At 37.6% G+C, this 17,979-nt stretch overlaps 1 protein-coding gene across 2 annotated transcripts; it reads right to left on the bottom strand.

The window, feature by feature from the left end:
• Positions 1-7,935: 7,935 nt before the first annotated feature.
• Positions 7,936-17,406, bottom strand: LOC306892206 (guanylate-binding protein 1-like). Of its 2 annotated transcripts, none has more exons than XM_079453109.1 (11): positions 17,265-17,406; positions 16,928-17,125; positions 15,160-15,287; positions 14,177-14,286; positions 13,790-13,980; positions 13,348-13,590; positions 12,714-12,988; positions 11,574-11,786; positions 10,510-10,612; positions 9,997-10,190; positions 7,936-8,173 (listed from the first exon to the last, which is right to left on the bottom strand). In XM_079453109.1, the coding sequence occupies exons 2-11, from the start codon at positions 17,121-17,123 to the stop codon at positions 8,060-8,062; spliced, it is 1,767 nt and encodes a 588-aa protein (XP_079309235.1). In that variant the 5' UTR covers positions 17,124-17,125; positions 17,265-17,406; the 3' UTR covers positions 7,936-8,059. The 2 variants fall into 2 exon arrangements, with proteins under 2 accessions (XP_079309235.1, XP_079309236.1); XM_079453110.1 differs by having other exon boundaries at positions 12,798-12,988; positions 17,265-17,400.
• Positions 17,407-17,979: the final 573 nt, after the last annotated feature.

Genomic DNA, 17,979 nt, shown 5'->3' with positions numbered 1-17,979 from the left:
ACGCTACTATTATTTATACTATACAATGGTGAAGAACAGCGCATAATGCTGGCCGACCAATGAGATTGGCGCTTTTGTTCACCTACATGGAGCAAGTGGTAAAACACGACGTGGTGGTGCTCAAGCACAAAAGGTCTTGCTGAGCACACATTGACGAAGAGTAAGCAAGATTAATTATTTTTCTATGTGACAAGCGCGAGAAGCATAAAGTTGCGCGGTCCCACCTTGTGTACCGGGGTTCAAAGCGCAATCTTTGTCAGGGAGTGAATTTGCAACATTATCTGTTCACAATTGACTTGATTGGTGAAATGCAGAGGACACATTTTAAGTAGGGGTTTGCCATATTGACAAATACATCACTCTCACTAATAAACAGTTACACTTCTGTAGTTTATGTACAAACAGAGCAAGTATTTACATCACTATAATTGAAAAATGTTAAATATTTTATTTATAAAAAGAAACGCAATACAGAGAAACAGCGAGACTGGCCAAATACACAAGGCTTCAGAAAACAAACGTACCTCTTCGGTCTGCATGATTGACTCATGGCAGAATGACAATCATGCTCCATTTATTCAAATGCAATTGCTTTAGATGTTTATGGTCCTCCACAGCTAGACACTCCAAACAGAGTCTCTCTCTTTCAGACACAGATGTGCGCGCACACACATGCGTCCTTTTTTTTCCGGGAAATGGGAATTCTGCTCCAGAAATTAGAGCACGGAGAAAAGAGGGATTTGCGAGAGAGAGAGAATGTGGCGGGCAGAGCAAATGCTTTGATCTGCTGTAGCTGGAAAAGGCGTCTGAATCACCACGGGTTAAAAATATTCACACTGATGCTTTCAGGCTCACTCTCCATTCAATCTGGGAATGCTGATTAGCAATGCAAATAGCGATAACGGTATTTATTTCAGTGCCACACCAACAGTCTCTCATCCCAACCCCCAAATTTCTCCTTTAAGTAATGAAGTAAAGTCTAAGGACCCAGTCTGATGTTTGTATGGGTGGACCAGCATTATAAATCTTCAACATTTTACAGCGGTTCTTTAAATTAGAAATGTCCTGCATGGAGCCTATTTCATTTATTACATCGTGTTAAACGTGCTACAATGTTTTGTGCAAGATTAAAGAGTACAAGTAATCCATTCAGTAGCTTTGTCTGTAACTATTTTAGGTTTTAAAGGTTATTTTAGATTCAGTTTTGCCGCACCACCCAGTTCCTCGAAAACAAAATGCCATTTTTTCATGAGCAAACTTGATAACTCATTCCTTAAAAACTAAAGGGTCTATGATACGATCGTCATCGTGTTAACACAGTGACTGTACAGAGGAGCGGATGGTGAAGTGTCACATGATCTGACGTTTTGAAGACTGTGAGTTTAAAAGAGAACATTACAGAGCAGCTACTGTAGGATCATTTGCCTTGGGTTCCTTAAACTGGGGGAGTTGGGAATAGCCAGAAGTTAAGTTCATATTTCATGATATGATTAATTATTTATTCATAACTTTCATATGTGCATGTAAATACTTGTGTATTCATTTTGAAATAAACCATTTAGGTGTGGTGGTGATTTGAGCTTTTTACATTTTGATATGCTTTAGTGCTAGTCTAAGAATGCAAAGCAATCACGCTAATCATGTACGTTTGTTTCAAAAACTTTGTTACTATATATATATATATATTGTATGTACAAGACTATACATCAACCCTGTAAGTAAGCAGAAGTGATTGTGAACCATTTTCACTTGTTTTGGTGCAAAAAAAGCGACAACAGGTACACTGGAGAGACAACAACGAGGGTGGTCTGGGGAGGACCGTTCTCAGAGGGTCTTACAGACCTCCACGTGCTATGAAGTATCGGGATGAAATCCTCAACTCTATTGTCAGATCTCATGCTGGTACAGTGCCCTCCTGGTGCATAATACCCGACCTTATCCGGCCAGAGTCTCTAGGCTGTTTCTGGATGATGAAGGCATTGATGACATTGACTGGCCCCTCACGTTCCCCAGACCTAAATCCAGTTGAGAACCTCTGGGATCTCACGTATCTAAAGCCATTAAGTAGCACCATAGACTGCCCAGGAGCTCACTGATGCTCTGATCCAGGTCTGAGAGGAGATTCCATCTCATCAGGAGTACACCCAGACATTGCGGGGAGTTCACACGGGCACGTAGGGCCATGCACATTACTGACTAACATTATGAGTGAAGTTGGATTAGCAAATATTTAAATTTTTACAGTGATTTTACAAAAAAATGACAAATGAGGAACGAAGTGTCCATGAATGATGTTCTCATCCTCCGTAACATTCACAGCTTAAAAGCTTAACGTTATCTTGTCACACTATGTACATTACAATATTGATTCTTATTACCAATGCAGGTGGTATTATTACCAATTATTACCAATACAGGTTTCACATTTTACATTTTTTATAATTTTCTATAACTTAATACAAAATGAATACTGTAGTTAGCAATAGTTTTTTTCTTAACGCGGTCCGGTCAACCACATCTCTCACAACCTTTAAAAAACGACTTGAAACCCATCTCTTCTGTGAATACCTGACAGACAAAAGAACAAATATAAAAGAACCCTCTCTTTCTCTCGACAGGTAGTGGTCTAGCTTTTGTTGAAACTAGTAACTTAGTATTAGCACCTATCGTACTATTGCTCTTGTATGACATATCGCTTATTGCTCCCCAAACTCTTTGTAAGTCGCTTTTGGATAAAAGCGTCTGCTAAATGACTAAATGTAAATGTAGATGTGTCAACTAAAATGAACTAACAATGGGGAATATAGTTTTGTGTGCAGTACACATCTGACGGTTTTGGGTGGTCTCTTGTGTCCCTGGGGATTCAGTGATGAAGAATGAGCTGATGCCCCAATAAACTGTCCTGACAATGTTAACCTTGTAATGCTTTTTATTGTTCTACCTGGATGTGATAAAAAGGTCAGTTATACCGTGTAATATAATATAATCTCATACATTAGGCTATAATGTAATATATCATCTACAAAATAGACTTCATGCTGGTTTAATGAAAACATGTCACTTTAAAACACTGGCTCCTGTGAAAACTTCTGACTCCTACTGCCCTGACACAAACAATGTTTGATAAGCACACGTTGGTTTGTTTGTTTCAGTGAAAGATTATGAATTATTTAGCATACTGTGTTTTTTTCAGGGGGACTTATGGGGGAGGAGGTGTTGACAAGGCAGTCTATTAAACAGAGAAAGCATCAGTCACTGTGACCATGAGATAAGCTCTGCCATACTCGGCTGTGTTATTAAAGATTATAAAAGATTATGTTGGATGTAACACACCAATCAGACACAATATTATTGTACATATTGTGTCGGGTACAATAGTGCATTGGAAAAGTTGATCATCTAACTCTGAGGTCTCCTAACAGATCCACTCAAAACAGTTGAAAAAATCATCGATAAAAAAAGCTCTTTGTCATTGATATGTCTTGAGATACTATAAGACGTCTATAAGATACTTCTGTCATTGGTCAGACAAAAGGGGTTCGCTGCTTGAACAATTACCCCTGAAAGCAGCTGCAAGGAAACACATGAATATATATCAGCCTCATTAGTCCTGTCAGGACGATCTCCATTGGGAAGACGGAAGTCCCTCTCACCCTTTCGTGGGCTTATGACACCCGTGAGCCCCTGGAACTGGGAACGATACTACCTTGAGGGATCCAGATATCAGGATTCTAGAAACAAATCACATTGAGCACATATTCAAAAGGTCTGGTGCTTAAACTGCACATGTACCACAGAAAAAGGCATCTGTAAAGTGATCAGTCACATTTTAGAGGCAGATTTTAAGAGATGTATAACTCTGTAGGAATTGACCAGTGTAAAGAACTAAATAACACAGATTAAACATGCACGCCCTTCCTCGTGGACCAGTGTATTCAATCGAATCTGATTTCACTAGATGAATAATCCTTTCACAGATTTGTGTGCAAAGAATATGAGAGTCAGGAAATTTAAGTCGCTTTTATAAAAATGCCTCTGGGGTGCCTCTTCAGAAAATGACACATTTTCCTAGTCTTAAAGGTGCTGTGCGTAATATTTGGGAGGATCTATTGACAGAAATGCAATATAATATACATAAAAAGGTGTATAAAAACCTTACATAATGAAGCGTTTTCATGATGTTTTTAAAATGAGCTATTTGTATACACCGCGGGTCCCCTTTCATGGTTCGCCATGTTGTTTCTACAGTAGCCCTGAAGGGACAAACTGCTCTACAGAGCTCCTTTGGCAAAGAAGCGAAACCGTTTCAACATCTTTGTTCTGTGTCAGCCACCGTAGCGTTTCAAAAGGGAGGGATGGAGTGAGCTGTTGGTTGCAATTCTCAACCTCACCGCTATGCTAAATAAACCACCGGGAGACTGCTAACATTACTTACTATTTTCTAGAATAATTTAACTTGTTATATAAACACCATGTGCTGTGTTTTACCTTTTTGTGTTTTTCTTATTTCCCCCTTGAACAACGCACATTGTGAAAAGCGCTATATAAATAAAATTGAATTTAATAGATGGCGCTAACATCTCGTTCCTTTAAGACTTGCTTGTGAAACCGGTGATTTGAATTTCAATTGCATCTTGCTTGAAGGGTTTATTCTGTGTTTATTTTCTTTTGACATTCAGAGAAAAGCTGAAAACGTTCCTGAGTTCAGACATGTTTAAACTGAATGAACTGGCTTCATGAGCTGTCATCTGTAAATCTGAATGGAGAAGATGTGTCTCGTGTTTTAGATTGCATGGCTAAACAATGTCTCTGATACTTTTCCTTAACAAAAAGTGAATCTTTATTTGGAAAAAATTCACTCAGCCTATTATGTAATCTCTTGTTAACCATAACATAGTCATTTATCAACTGAATATGTTGAATGAAGAAATGTAGAGCCTGTTGGAGTATGTACACAGCTTGTTTAACAGACTCTACAAGCATGATTGAATGCGTTCTCAATGGCCATTTGATATACAGTTCTGGTTTGAGTATGGCTCCCTCATCTGGTCACAAGGCAATACAAGGTTGTGTTTGTGAAGAATAAGTTGATGCATTGGCTATCTTGACCTAAGAACAATACTTCTGCATCATTTACTCATCTTTATTCATGATAATTTCCGCATTTACTTATTTTTAAAATCAAGATGTAATTGTTAAATTGAGCTAAAATGACATCAAGTAACACTGACATGGATTAATACTTGCTGAAAATGAATATTCCTCTTTGTTAGTTATGCATTTAGCGATGACCTTTGTGGACAAATTCGATCCATATACAATTTTTAAGAAATGTCACAACCCCCTGTACATTTTAACCACTGCAAAGCTTTAACTGCCTTCATATAGCCTGAGATATATAAACAAATTTTGTAAGAAACTTAACTATTTCATCACAAATTAATACTCTGATCATGTTGTAATGTAGGCTCACACTTTCGTTTATGTGTATGTATGATCTGCATTACGTTGGATTTATTGATATTAATACTGTGCGTTCCCAGTTCTTTCCCTGAAGAAAAGATAAAGTACTTTTTTCAACCACTTAACATTGTTGAATCAAAGTCCAACATCTTTGCCTTCCCAGTGCTCAAAATGTTGGGGTGTTTCAACCCATCGTTGGGTCAACAGGGGGCGAACCCATACAACCCGGCATGGGTTAATTTAAAACCCAAGGATTAGGTTGGTCCATTTCTGACCCAATGGGTTCAAAATTATTATCAGGGGCCATCCTGAAATCTTGAAAAAACACAGTGAAACTGAAGAGCTGAGACAGGCTTTTAACTGCTGTCCTTTAAATAAAAATAAAGCTGACCCACTCACAACATTGAACGAGACTAACCCTGCTTTTAAACAGAAAACTAAATGTACTCTGTAACAACTATTTTACGCTTTACATCTAGTCTTGTCATTTAAAATATGAATCTTACCTTTATCTCATCCTGTTCCATCCAGGCTCCAGTGACTTTTGTTGCATGCCAGTTTTCTCTGGGTTCTCCGTTATCCAGCATCCGTATTCGCCTCTCTTCCCAAGTGGATTATATTTCTCCCCTAGTGGGTTTCTTCTCTGCACAGAGCAGGTCCATCTCACCAGTCATGCTGTTGTCCCCCAAAGAAAGGTGACAGCCCGCAGCCCCGTCACTTCTCCCCCCTCCTAGTGCTTGAGCCTGTTGCCCCAGTCCAGAACTGTTCTGTGCTATTTGCTTTGCCCTGTCTGTTTATTAAATACATCTTGTGCCTGCATCTGGATCTTGTCTCGTTTGTGACAACCCCACCTTTTTTGTTTGTGTGTTTTGGGCATCTAAGATATCACCAACCAACTATCTCAGTGTTATCTTAGAGTTTTCTTTACTTGTCATGGTAGCATTTGGCTCGCTTAATGTGGTCATGAAGACAGAAGGAACTTAACAAAACGTTGCAAAAGTAGAGACTTGACAATATAGACAGTATAGTGTCACGATCGTGGTAGGGGAAGAACCCAAGCGCAGGCAGCAATACGGGGTAACAAAACAAACACCCACGTCGGGGTAACAAAACAAGAAACGGGGACACATTAACCAAAAAAGAAACACTGACAAACTAAACAAGAACTTTAACTTCAAAAGAAGTCTAAACAAACTATAGTTAACTGCATAGGATTTCAGGACTATGTACAACTCAGAGGCAGGATACAAGTACAAGCAAGGAAACATGTACAACGAACGAGCACAAGACAATAGACAAGAGGGCATCATATAGGGAGACTAACAAAGGAGCTAACAATTGCCAGGTGTGGGTAAAGACACAAGTGGAAAGCAATACTAGGAACGAGAGGGGCGGGGCCAAATGACGAGACTGGAGAGAACGCATATTATGTCCTGATTGACAATAATATGTTTCTCTCCACATAAAACACGTGGGTCTGTCATGATTCTGCCCCAGAACAGAAAATCAAGACAAGAGAAGGCAGAATCATGACAGTATAGCATGTATTTCTGTTATAATACTTTAAAATGTTACGCATTGTGAAAAGCTCTGTAAATTTTTTACAAGGAAAGTGTCCATGATGCTTTAGATTCTTGTTTAATTTAGTACCAGTACTTCCCCTCGGCCGTCCCAGTCCCACGCTGACAGTTATATTTCTGTTTCTTACTATCTTCCTTGTATTCCTGACAAATTGAAGTAACTTTTTTGAAAATTGACAGTGTTGTATCTGTATTGTATAAATACAATACAGTTAAATACAGTTAAATAAATTATGTGCACAAACAAAATGCTTGAAATATTATTGACACCATCATTACAAAAATATGAATAAGTGATAGTATAACAATGTTTTCATTAACTATTATTAACTGCACTTGTATTGCATAATAAAATAATGCAATGTAATGTCATGTGATTCTCTAAATAAACTATTGGTAAATAATAAGGACTAAACAAAACAGAAAAGAGAGATTGCTGTGACAGTACGATTTGTTACAATCGGTAAGGTTTTTTTCGCAAGCGCCTGCTAACCACGTAGTTCTATGCTATGCTGGTTGATACGCAAGCTAACTAAAACAGTAAGAACTACATTTTTTGATTTCACTACCTATAGCCTCATCGACATACTAGCATAGCAAGCACTTAATGTAAAAGAAGTTAATGCTAATTTTAGCAAAGTTCAAGTGAAACTAATCGAAACGTAATTTTGTAAGAATTGCACTCAGGCGCTGAAAGAGCACCCAGATAGATGTTCTTCTAGCCAATAGGATCACTCGGGGTCCCAAAAGGGGGCAAATGATGCTTCCTTTTCAGTCACGAGACGTCCGTTTTATTATAATAATATAGCTATGCTTTAATTTGGTTCTACTTCAAATTGATTAAGCAGATTAACAGCAAAAGAGATTTCAGACAAGGAAGAGATCAAATATATTCTTTTAAAAAATTTATGTAATTTATCTAACAAAATGTCTTTATGGTTTACATAAAACAGACCGACAAGGAAACAGCTAGAAAAGCAAAAGCACGACAGAATGCAGGTGTGTCAAGAGGATTTTCAGAGGATGCAGCAGTCTCCACCACCTGAATTACTGACGTTCACTCTATTGAGCTCTCTCTGCAGATTGGCAGTCTCCTGCTGGAATCTTTCCTGAAGCACACGCTCCTGTTCCTAAAATATAACATGCAAAACACAATGAAAGACACAATTTTAAAACCTTATAAAAACACCTCTGACCATTTATAGTGACACCCTAAAAACATATACGGTATGACAAGGTTTTTTCGCTCATTTGTAGTTTTTTGTTCTATTTATTGTCATACGTTTTTTATAATACCCCTCAGGTCTTCTGAAATCATGTATTTAGTAAGGTTTATCGAAAGCTGAGGTGTTCCCCGGTCTAACTAAATGACTAAGGGCCGGTTTCCCGAACAAGGATTAGTTTAAACCAGGACTAGACCATAGTTAAATTAGGATATTTAAGTTATGTTTAAAAACATACTTTACAAAAACCATCACTGGTGAGCATCTTGAGACAAGACAATCGCACTGATATATTTTAAGATATGCCAGTGTAAATCATTTTCGTTAAAAACACAGCTAACATTTCAGTTAGTTAAGCCCTGTCCGGGAAACTGCCCCTATATGTCTACATCTCATGGCCTTGGCCGCTTTTATCTCGAGTTTCTGCAATGTCCCCCTTAATCTTTCTCACCACAGTTCAAGAACAACCAGTATTGTGTCATTTCTGGGTTGTTTTCAATATGCATTTTATATCTTATCACACTAAAGACAGGAATTTGCACCTGCACTATACAATACACACAAGTTTAATTTATCGCATGCAGCCAAGGACGCTAGGTTGCTCATTATTACGCTAAAACATGAGCTCATTTTTAATAAAGCCAATGATAAATCATGTATAATCGGAAAACCCAGGAGGGGTGTCCAGATAAGGGGCACATGATATATTTGTTTTTGAGAGGCGTAAAAGCACCTGACCACTCTATTTGAATTGAAGTATTATGTTCATACAGGAGGCCTGAGGCATTAACGTTATTAGAGGATTTCTCATTATATGTCTTGTTCTGTTGAAATCCAGTTTCCCTAGTTTCATATTCAACAGACCAGATCTCCATTGTCTGAGAATCATATGTGTGCTTAATAAGGGATTAATGATAGGCTAACCACAAGTAAAAACGTATTCGACCGCTGGAAATCTATCGGTGGAAAGCCACGTCAAGTCAAAGATAACAGGAACATGTCGGATTGGTTTAAGAGAAGCCCCCCCTTTAGGAAAGTCGCTGGAAAACACTGTAACTTTAGGTGCTTTGGGAAGATCTCACTTTGTTTGGCTTGTACAAATAAAGTTAACTCTTTGACACCTCGTCTTTCCTTGTCTGAGCAATTGTTTAAAGATGCAAGATCAACTTTCCACAACACCAGCTTGTTTTTTTACATTTTCCTTTTTGTGATGATAGCACGCTTCTCCCGATTATGAAGTTGTAACGATTAACTGTTTAAAGGGATGGTTCAGAAATTCACCCTGATGTTGTCATGTCAAACCTGAACGACTTTCTTTTGCAGAACACAAAAGAAGATGCTTTGAAGAACGATGGTAACCGAACAACACTGGTCCCCATTGACCTCTATTGTGTGAACACACAATTCAGACATTCCTGAAAATATCTTCTTATGTACATGTTTTGAACGGTAAGAGCGTTAACAAATGATGACAGATACATTTGAATTCACTATTTTTATTTTCAAGTGAACTATCCCTTTTACAGTGCGTGGCATTATGTGATGTGTTGATTTAAATGAGCTCCCATTCAACTCTATTACAAAGCTAGGAAGAGCCAGGATATCATTTAACTATTTGTGTACACGTAGGATGGCATTAGGATGAGTAAATGATGAGGTCATTTTCATCTTTGGGTGAAATGGATCCTCCAGTCAAATGTCTAGACCCTTTACTAACGGAGTCGTCTTACCTGAAGTCTAGCCTCCATCATTCGTTGATTTTCTTGTGCTATTCTCTCCTGTTCTCTCCTCCTCGTCTCCTCCAGCTGTCTCATATTCTCATCGTGGGCTCTTTGCTGCTCTTTAAGCGCCTGCTGTTGTCTCCGTCTCTGTGCCACTCGCTCTCTTTCCTGCTGCTCTAAAATTAATCTTCTTTGTCTTTCGGCTGTAGAGACAGAAAGACGTTTTACTAGATAAGCAGACGCCAGCTCTCTCTGGTTCACCCTAAAATCACATTCACAAATATTAATAAACTATCGTTCGGGAACAGGAATAGGCCCTTCGCAAACTGATGTATTACTGAAATAGCCAGATAGTGTGAATAGGGGTATGCAAATCAACATGACAAATCTGTTTATAATGATTCTTATGCCATACTTAAAATAAAAACATACAAAAAATCTATATCTATATGCATGAGAAGACTCGGATCATTGTCACTTTTTTTTGCATGCCTGCCTAAAACTCAAAAGTTGGAGTTATACCTTCTATCTGACGTAGTGCTTCAGTGAGATTTTGATCTGTTCCAAGGATCAGTCTTCCGGTCTCTTCCTTCTCACTCAAATAGTTACTCAACACCTCTTCTCTCTGCGGAAAAATATTCACATTTGTCAAATGATCACACTGACACAAAGCAACATTGTGTGTTATTTGCCCAAACTGCATGAGAAGAAATCAGGTTGTCGTCTAACTCGAGAAGCTTTGACACAATTTGAACACTAGACCACTTTGAAAATGTAAACACTGTTCCAGAATAGGGTGACCACCACCCACTAAACCAAACGTGGACACCACTGAAAGGTAGCATAAAACTGGGAAATAATAATGGAATTAAATGTTTTTATACATCATTTTTTCTACCTTTTAGATCGTAAATATAATTGGCTTTTTAGTCCGTTCCTACAACATAATTAAGGGAGGTTATATAAAATAAACCAATTTTAATGGCCATTTCAATTAAGGGTAACTGTCTCTTTAAATTTTAAAGAGTCATCATGTTGTAAACTTTGAAGATCTTCTCAAATAGAGAAAAATAAAACAATAAAACAAACAATCAAATAATTTATTGTTGAGTAAGGCATTTAATTTGTTGCAAATAACCACAACCTATAGGCTAAACACAGTTTCAAAGCCACACAGTTTAGGATGTTTATTGAGTTTTATCTGGCAGGTTGACATGAGAGGATCGCCTTTGAGGTGTGAGGAAATGAAAGGAAGCATTTTTGGTTTCATTTGATTATTTTCTTATTATTTTAATTTAAAATCTTACCTCGTTTAAGTCTTTACAAATATTCATTTGATTCTGTTCGTTTTTCTTGTTTGTGTAGTGTTAAAAACTGAAACAGGAAGTTCTTCTGGATCACCGTTGGACCAGCTTTGTTCACATCTTTTTTCAAAGTGGTCTATACAGCCTATAGCATAAAGCATAACGCCTGCATGCTCGTGTTTCTGCTTTGAAGAAAACGTCTGCGCTATTGGAATACACTGTCAACAAAAATGACTCTGCAATGCGAGCAATAAGTGTGAGATTGTATGTGTGTGAGTGTACCATTATTTGCATCTGGGTTTGTGATCTGTAAGACGCGGTCAGTTGGGTCAGCGTGTGTCTGTACTGCTGGTATCCTCCAGATTTTGCGTAGTGGTGATCACGCACGCTACTTTCCAACGGAGCAAACACACGAAGCAAAACGGCCAGACAAACGTTCCTTGATGCTTCCTTATTCTGTACACAGAAAGCTTCGTATTGTGTTTGAATACTCATCTGCAGAAACACAAAGACAGAAACATAGTGGAATTCGTGATAACTGCAACTATCTCATAGTACGGTGAGTCTATTCTTGCTTTTTTGTTGATTTAAAGTCATCATGCCACATACTTTTAACAGATGTTGTGTGTGTTTTTCAATGTGTGTGCATTTCTGTTGCACTTAATTTCTTATTTTATATTGTTCTTTCTTTATGTTGTTTAATCCTTTGTTGGATACTGTTTTTGTATTGTATATATATATAGTTTTCATTGGTCTCATTCTGAGGTTCTTAATAACATCTCGAGACACGGATGTTGTCATTTCCACGGTCTATGTTGGTATAATAACACCTGTTGAGTGTGAAAAGTTTGACCGAGCACTGCAGAACAACAAAGATTCGACAATAATCTCTGCTCTTTTCATTTTATCACCACTTTGTCTCCTGCCTGCTGTTCCTTCATCTCTATATCTGCCCCGTGGTTGACAATAAAGAGGCTTTTATCATTTACTCCCCGTCTTGTCATTTCAAACCTGTATGACTTTCTTTCTACATTTCCATTTAGTCATTTGGCAGACGCTTTTATCCGAACTTTTAAAGAGTAGGAAAGAGATGTTGACGGAAGAGATGCGTTTACATGCTTCAAAATGTCTTCAGGTATTTCGGAAATACCTTTGATTTCCGAAACTAGTAGGCCATTTCTTTATTGCAGTATATGCACACAACTTTATGACTTAATGAATCACTCTCGTGCGCCTTGAAAGCAAAACTAAGTGACTAGATCTATGAAGAATTTGTGATTCGTGAATGATCCTTATTCATCAAGTCGAAAACAGGCAGAGGTGATAATGTGATAAACCGGATATGTCAACTGCATGTTATAGTTACTTTTCTCATTGTATAGTTTCCTGAACTGTTTTGCTGGTGTTAATGTTTGCAGGTACCGCAAGTTGTCTTTGGTAAGTCTGATCCGTGTCGTTAAAGGACATGCGAAGGAAGACTTCAACGGCTTTCTTCTTTGTATTTACATGGATGTTTGACAGTTGTTGTGGTTCAACTGGAAACTGGGTTGTTTTAGTCTCTGTCACATAGAGCTGAAGGGCTTCATCCACTGCTCGGGTGTTATGGATCTTAGACAGGGAAATCACAGCATTATCCAGACACGGTACACTTCCACTGCGAATCGCCTCCACGTACACTTCAGCAAGATTGGCTAGATCTGCCAAGAAACAAGATACTCGTTTAATATTTCCTTATTATTAAATGAGTGGCATAACACTAGCAATGCCAAGGTTGTGGGTTCGAACCCAGGGGATTGCACATATTTAGAACCAAATGTATGGTATAATGCAATGTAAGGATAAAAGCGTCTGCCAAATGATTCAATGTAAATGTAATACTCAACCTTTATTATATCGTCTTTGCATTTGAGAAATTTTATGCAAAGAAAAAATCACGTCCATTTAAAGTAAAGCCAACAACATTGAGTGATAGTTATAAAGTCCTTCACTTTACTTAAATGTTAAACATTTAATAAGAAAATTATTTTTTCTCCGAACACCACGAGAAGGTTCTGACCTCCTCCGATGACTGTAAATCCTTCCATGATCGTTTTGGGTTCTGCGCTGCTGTAGATGTATTGGCAGAACATGTTTGACTCTTGCAGGAACTCTGGATCCAGCTCAACCTCCGTCAGCTCCTCCATCCTCTTCATGTCCTTCGTCGAAGCCGGCCGGGGGAAGACGAAACACTTTCTTTTCACAAAGAAATCCCGCAAAGAGCGACGCGATAGGTTACACTCTTTAATCCTTTGTGTGTCACCTATAATAACAACATAAACAATATTTTCCTCTCGGTACAGAAGAGAGTCGAATCGTGTGTGTTTGTGTGTGTGTGTGTGTGTGTGTGTGTGTGTTTGTTTATGTGTGTTTGTGTTTGTGTGTTTGTGTGTTTGTTTGTTTGTGTGTTATTGTGTTTATGTGTTTGTGTGTGTGTGTTTGTGTGTTTGTGTTTGTGTGACCCGTCTTAAGTTCCAGAGCTCCGTCCAGATATTGGTCAGCTGTGATTGGTTTATTCTCCTTTTCTAGCTCCAGATAGAAATCCCGAACAGTCCAGACAAAGGCTGGAAAAACACACACGTATTGTCCACTTTCATCCCCATCTCCTGCTTTTGTCTTTATGCGGATGTGCTCTCTCAGTTCTGTCACGTAACTACAGCCATGACATTTAAGAGAAATGACTCTGTGAGTGAAAAGCATGCAGTATGTACAATTGAATAACGTTATAAAGAACGGATTTATAAATCATATAACAAGAATAACATCAAAGTTTCCGTTAAGTGAAACAATTCATTTGTATATATTAAGTCTCTATTACAAGATTAAAGTGGTATTATGTGAAAGGATACTGCAGTTTTTCCAGTGCCATATTGTCAATGACTCCTAAGCTGTTGTACACTAGAGTGCTGCTGAGCAGAAGAGCAAGACAGAAGATCCATGTGTCATGTTTTTCATCCCCCTGAAACGAAAATAAAACGTTAGCTGATTTATAATGTTTTATTGATGGGGCCAAATATCAATTTTTGGCATTAAAATCGACATTCATTTCAATTTGTGACACTTTATTTTTCAAAACAAGACCTTTAAGCAGAGGTAACACATGCAGTTTTTGCCAATCTTATATTAATCTTGAGTGCCTATAAAGTAGTATTGAATACTGTTGGATACTTGATGTTATGTGTATCAGTGCGTAATATGTAGGACTCGGTGGCGTGTTCCATTAAAAACAAGTGAGAGAAACAACTCTTCTTTATTTGATATGCAAGACCGGGTTAGTTGCATAAATAATCTTCAACAAGCAATAACATTTAGACAAGACGATCAAGGAGGTCAGCAGGAGATGGAAAAACATGGACATAGGCATACTGCCTGTTATTCCCTGTTTTGGACACTAGAGGATACATTTTCGATACATTTTGTAGGAGTTCGAAACGGTGTGTTTTGAAAAAGATCCAATAGGGCGGACAGAAAATATGGTGGAATGTGACAACTTTGGTATCAATGTTATTGGCTCGATCGAGCAAAAGTGTTTATGTAAATCTCATGACATTGCGTTGAATTTGGTCATTTGTTTTTCAATTTGAAATTGAACAAATGGGTAGGGGAAATCGACGCATTATCGTTCACCTGGAAAAACAAGAATTCGGCTAGATTTTTTTTTTATTTTAAACATCACTGGTAAGAAACGAATAATCCGCTTGAATACTCGTGTTCCACGTGTGCAATGAGCAGGTTTATTCAAAGCATTAATGGAAACAGAAATAGGTACGGTTTGGTGACTGAGAAATCCTGCTGTGGATGCTGTGTGGCTTTATAATGACATTGTTGTTACCTTGTCCACGTCTCCAAGTCCCTCAGTGTCCAACAGCACCAGAGTATGTCCTGCTTTGGAGGGATGAGGGACACACCACATCCAGATGCCTTTTGTCTTTGACTCAATAGTGTTACCAAGAGCAAAGCCTGATATAACAGCGAAACAGCATCATCATCATTCATTCACCCATGTAATATGTACAAACTTTCCAGGAAGGTCAATGATCAAGCGCGGAAGAACTGACAGCATGACAGTGAAGCCAACTTTCACTGAATTTCTTTCTTCTGATAAGGAGGACCAGCTATTACTACACTTCAGAGATCCCTGCTGCTTATGCCCAGGACGTTTGTCAGTAAACGCACGCCATAAAAGACTGACATAAAGTTGGCTTGACGTTGGACATTCAATATTTATGAATTAAGGGAACGTCAACAAAGTGACATTTACGTTTCTGACGTCAATAACATTAAAATGGAAAATAGTCATTAAGCAGTGCAGGAGAGCTTATTGACAGCACAATGCAATTGTTTCACTTCACACATACAATCTAAGCATATAATGTGTATTTGTTGTTTTATTATAAAACCTAAAGATAGACTTGTAGTATAAAATCATTTAAACATGCTTTTGTGGTTTGGTCACATGATAAACTTAATTTGGGCTTCATTAAACGTATCATTTTACGACAGGCTTCACTAAACATTCGTATGCCACCAATTTCATTGTACGAATGATCGTACCTTTATAAATTTTCTATCTTACTGTTTTCTGGCTTGCTGTTTTCTAGCTTACTGTTTTCTAGTTTACTGTTTTCTAGCTTACTGTTTTCTAGTTTACTGTTTTCTAGTTTACTTTTTTCTAGCTTACTTTTTTCTAGCTTACTGTTTTCCAACTTACTTTTTTCTAGCTTACTTTTTTCTAGCTTACTGTTTTCTAGTTTACTGTTCTCTAGCTTATTGTTTTCTAGTTTACTGTTTTCTGGCTTACTTTTTTCTAGCTTACTGTTTTCTGGTTTACTGTTTACTGGCTTACTGTTTTCTAGCTTATTGTTTTCTAGCTTACTTTTTTCTAGCTTACTGTTTTCTGGCTTGCTGTTTTCTGGCTTGCTGTTTTCTAGCTTACTGTTTTCTAGCTTACTGTTTTCTAGTTTACTTTTTTCTAGCTTACTTTTTTCTAGCTTACTGTTTTCTAGCTTACTTTTTTCTAGCTTACTTTTTTCTAGCTTACTGTTTTCTAGTTTACTGTTTTCTAGCTTATTGTTTTCTAGTTTACTGTTTTCTGGCTTACTTTTTTCTAGCTTACTGTTTTCTGGTTTACTGTTTTCTGGCTTACTGTTTTCTAGCTTATTGTTTTCTAGCTTACTTTTTTCTAGCTTACTGTTTTCTGGCTTGCTGTTTTCTAGCTTACTGTTTTCTAGTTTACTGTTTTCTAGCTTACTGTTTTCTAGTTTACTGTTTTCTAGTTTACTTTTTTCTAGCTTACTGTTTTCTAGCTTACTGTTTTCTAGCTTACTGTTTTCTAGCTTACTTTTTTCTAGCTTATGTATATGTTTCTGATACCCTTCATTTTATACCCATGTTATGTTGTTTTACCCCTTGTGGTATATTTTTTTGTCTAACCCGGTGTCTGTGCCTAGCTCCTCTGTTCTTGTTTCCTCCTCGGTCATTTGTAGACTTGTTCTATGTTTATTTCACAACGGTTTTGTGGCACAGTTCTTTCAGCAATTAAAAAACTCTTAAAATTATGCCCTAATAATCATACTAACAATTTGTTGCATTTTTCTCACCTGACCCTCGTCCTGCCAGGCGGTTCATAAGGTAAGATTTCCCCGTCCGGTAAAGTCCCACCACAGACACCACCACAACCGGCTCTGTGATCCCTTCCAGAATATCTTTTGCTTCTTTTCTCACACACAACAATCCATTTACATCAGTGGCGATCAAACACACTGGAGCCGTCATGACCCTGCTGCTACACGCCATCTCTACACAAACACACGCAAAAACAATCCATCGCAACAGCTTTAAACCACATATGAAGAAAAAACTGATAGTACAGCTCTGTCTGGTGTTTACAATGTACATATTTAAAATATTTTCTAAAAAAAAATAACTCTAAATCACCTTTGTATAATTGTCTCTGTTTCTTTGTGGTTTCAAGCTTTAGTTTGTTTGGTCAAGTCTGCAGCTCCTGGAGTAAAGAAACGAAACTCTCAGATCGATAATCCTCTTCTTGAGTCATGTGCGCTGCTCTCATACTGAAAGTGAAAGCAGACAGCTTTTTTTAACTACACCATTTCAAGGAAATCCTTTTCCCTTTGGGTTGCCAGCTAAAAATGGCAATCTGGTTCTTAAAATAAAGCACAGTATAAGGACAGTAAAATTCACAAGATGAATAAAGTTTAAAATGGTATTAAGCTTAAAGATATTTTGATTGTTTGAGGAAATTGTATTTGTATGGTCACAAAACCACTTGAAATATACTTTGTGTTACAGTTTTTTACAATCGCTATGACAGTTTTTTCAATACATTTAACAAGTTTCCTAAACTCTTAACGCACCAACACACCTAAAACACACAATTGGCAAAACGGTTCATTTCATGCTCAAAATCACACATTGTAAACTAAACTCCAAAACTAATTTTCAAAATACAATAATTCACTAACACAATACACTATGTCTAACAAAACACTGCAAACATGTTTCAAAATCAAATAATTATTCAAAACACTAACACATGTTCTCTTCCAACAGGAACATTTAGTCAATCACAACACAATGACAAAAAAACACAAGAAAGAAAAGAGGTTTTGAACCACATCAGTGTGACTAGATG

This window comes from Barbatula barbatula (assembly GCF_947034865.1).
Source record: "Barbatula barbatula genome assembly, chromosome: 3".
NCBI lineage: Eukaryota > Metazoa > Chordata > Actinopteri > Cypriniformes > Nemacheilidae > Barbatula > Barbatula barbatula.
Note: the sequence above shows the minus strand (reverse complement) of the source record. Positions and strands in the feature narration are given on the sequence as shown.

Excerpts from the sequence above, each read along its gene's own strand:
- LOC306892206 (XM_079453109.1), bottom strand. The coding sequence starts at position 17,123 with ATGGCGTGTAGCAGCAGGGTCATGACGGCTCCAGTGTGTTTGATCGCC. Across the intron at positions 12,989-13,347 it reads ATTTACAGTCATCGGAGGAG|ATCTAGCCAATCTTGCTGAA; the intron begins GTCAGAACCTTC and ends GTTTCTTGGCAG. Across the intron at positions 10,613-11,573 it reads AAACCCAGATGCAAATAATG|AGAGAAGAGGTGTTGAGTAA; the intron begins GTACACTCACAC and ends ATTTTTCCGCAG.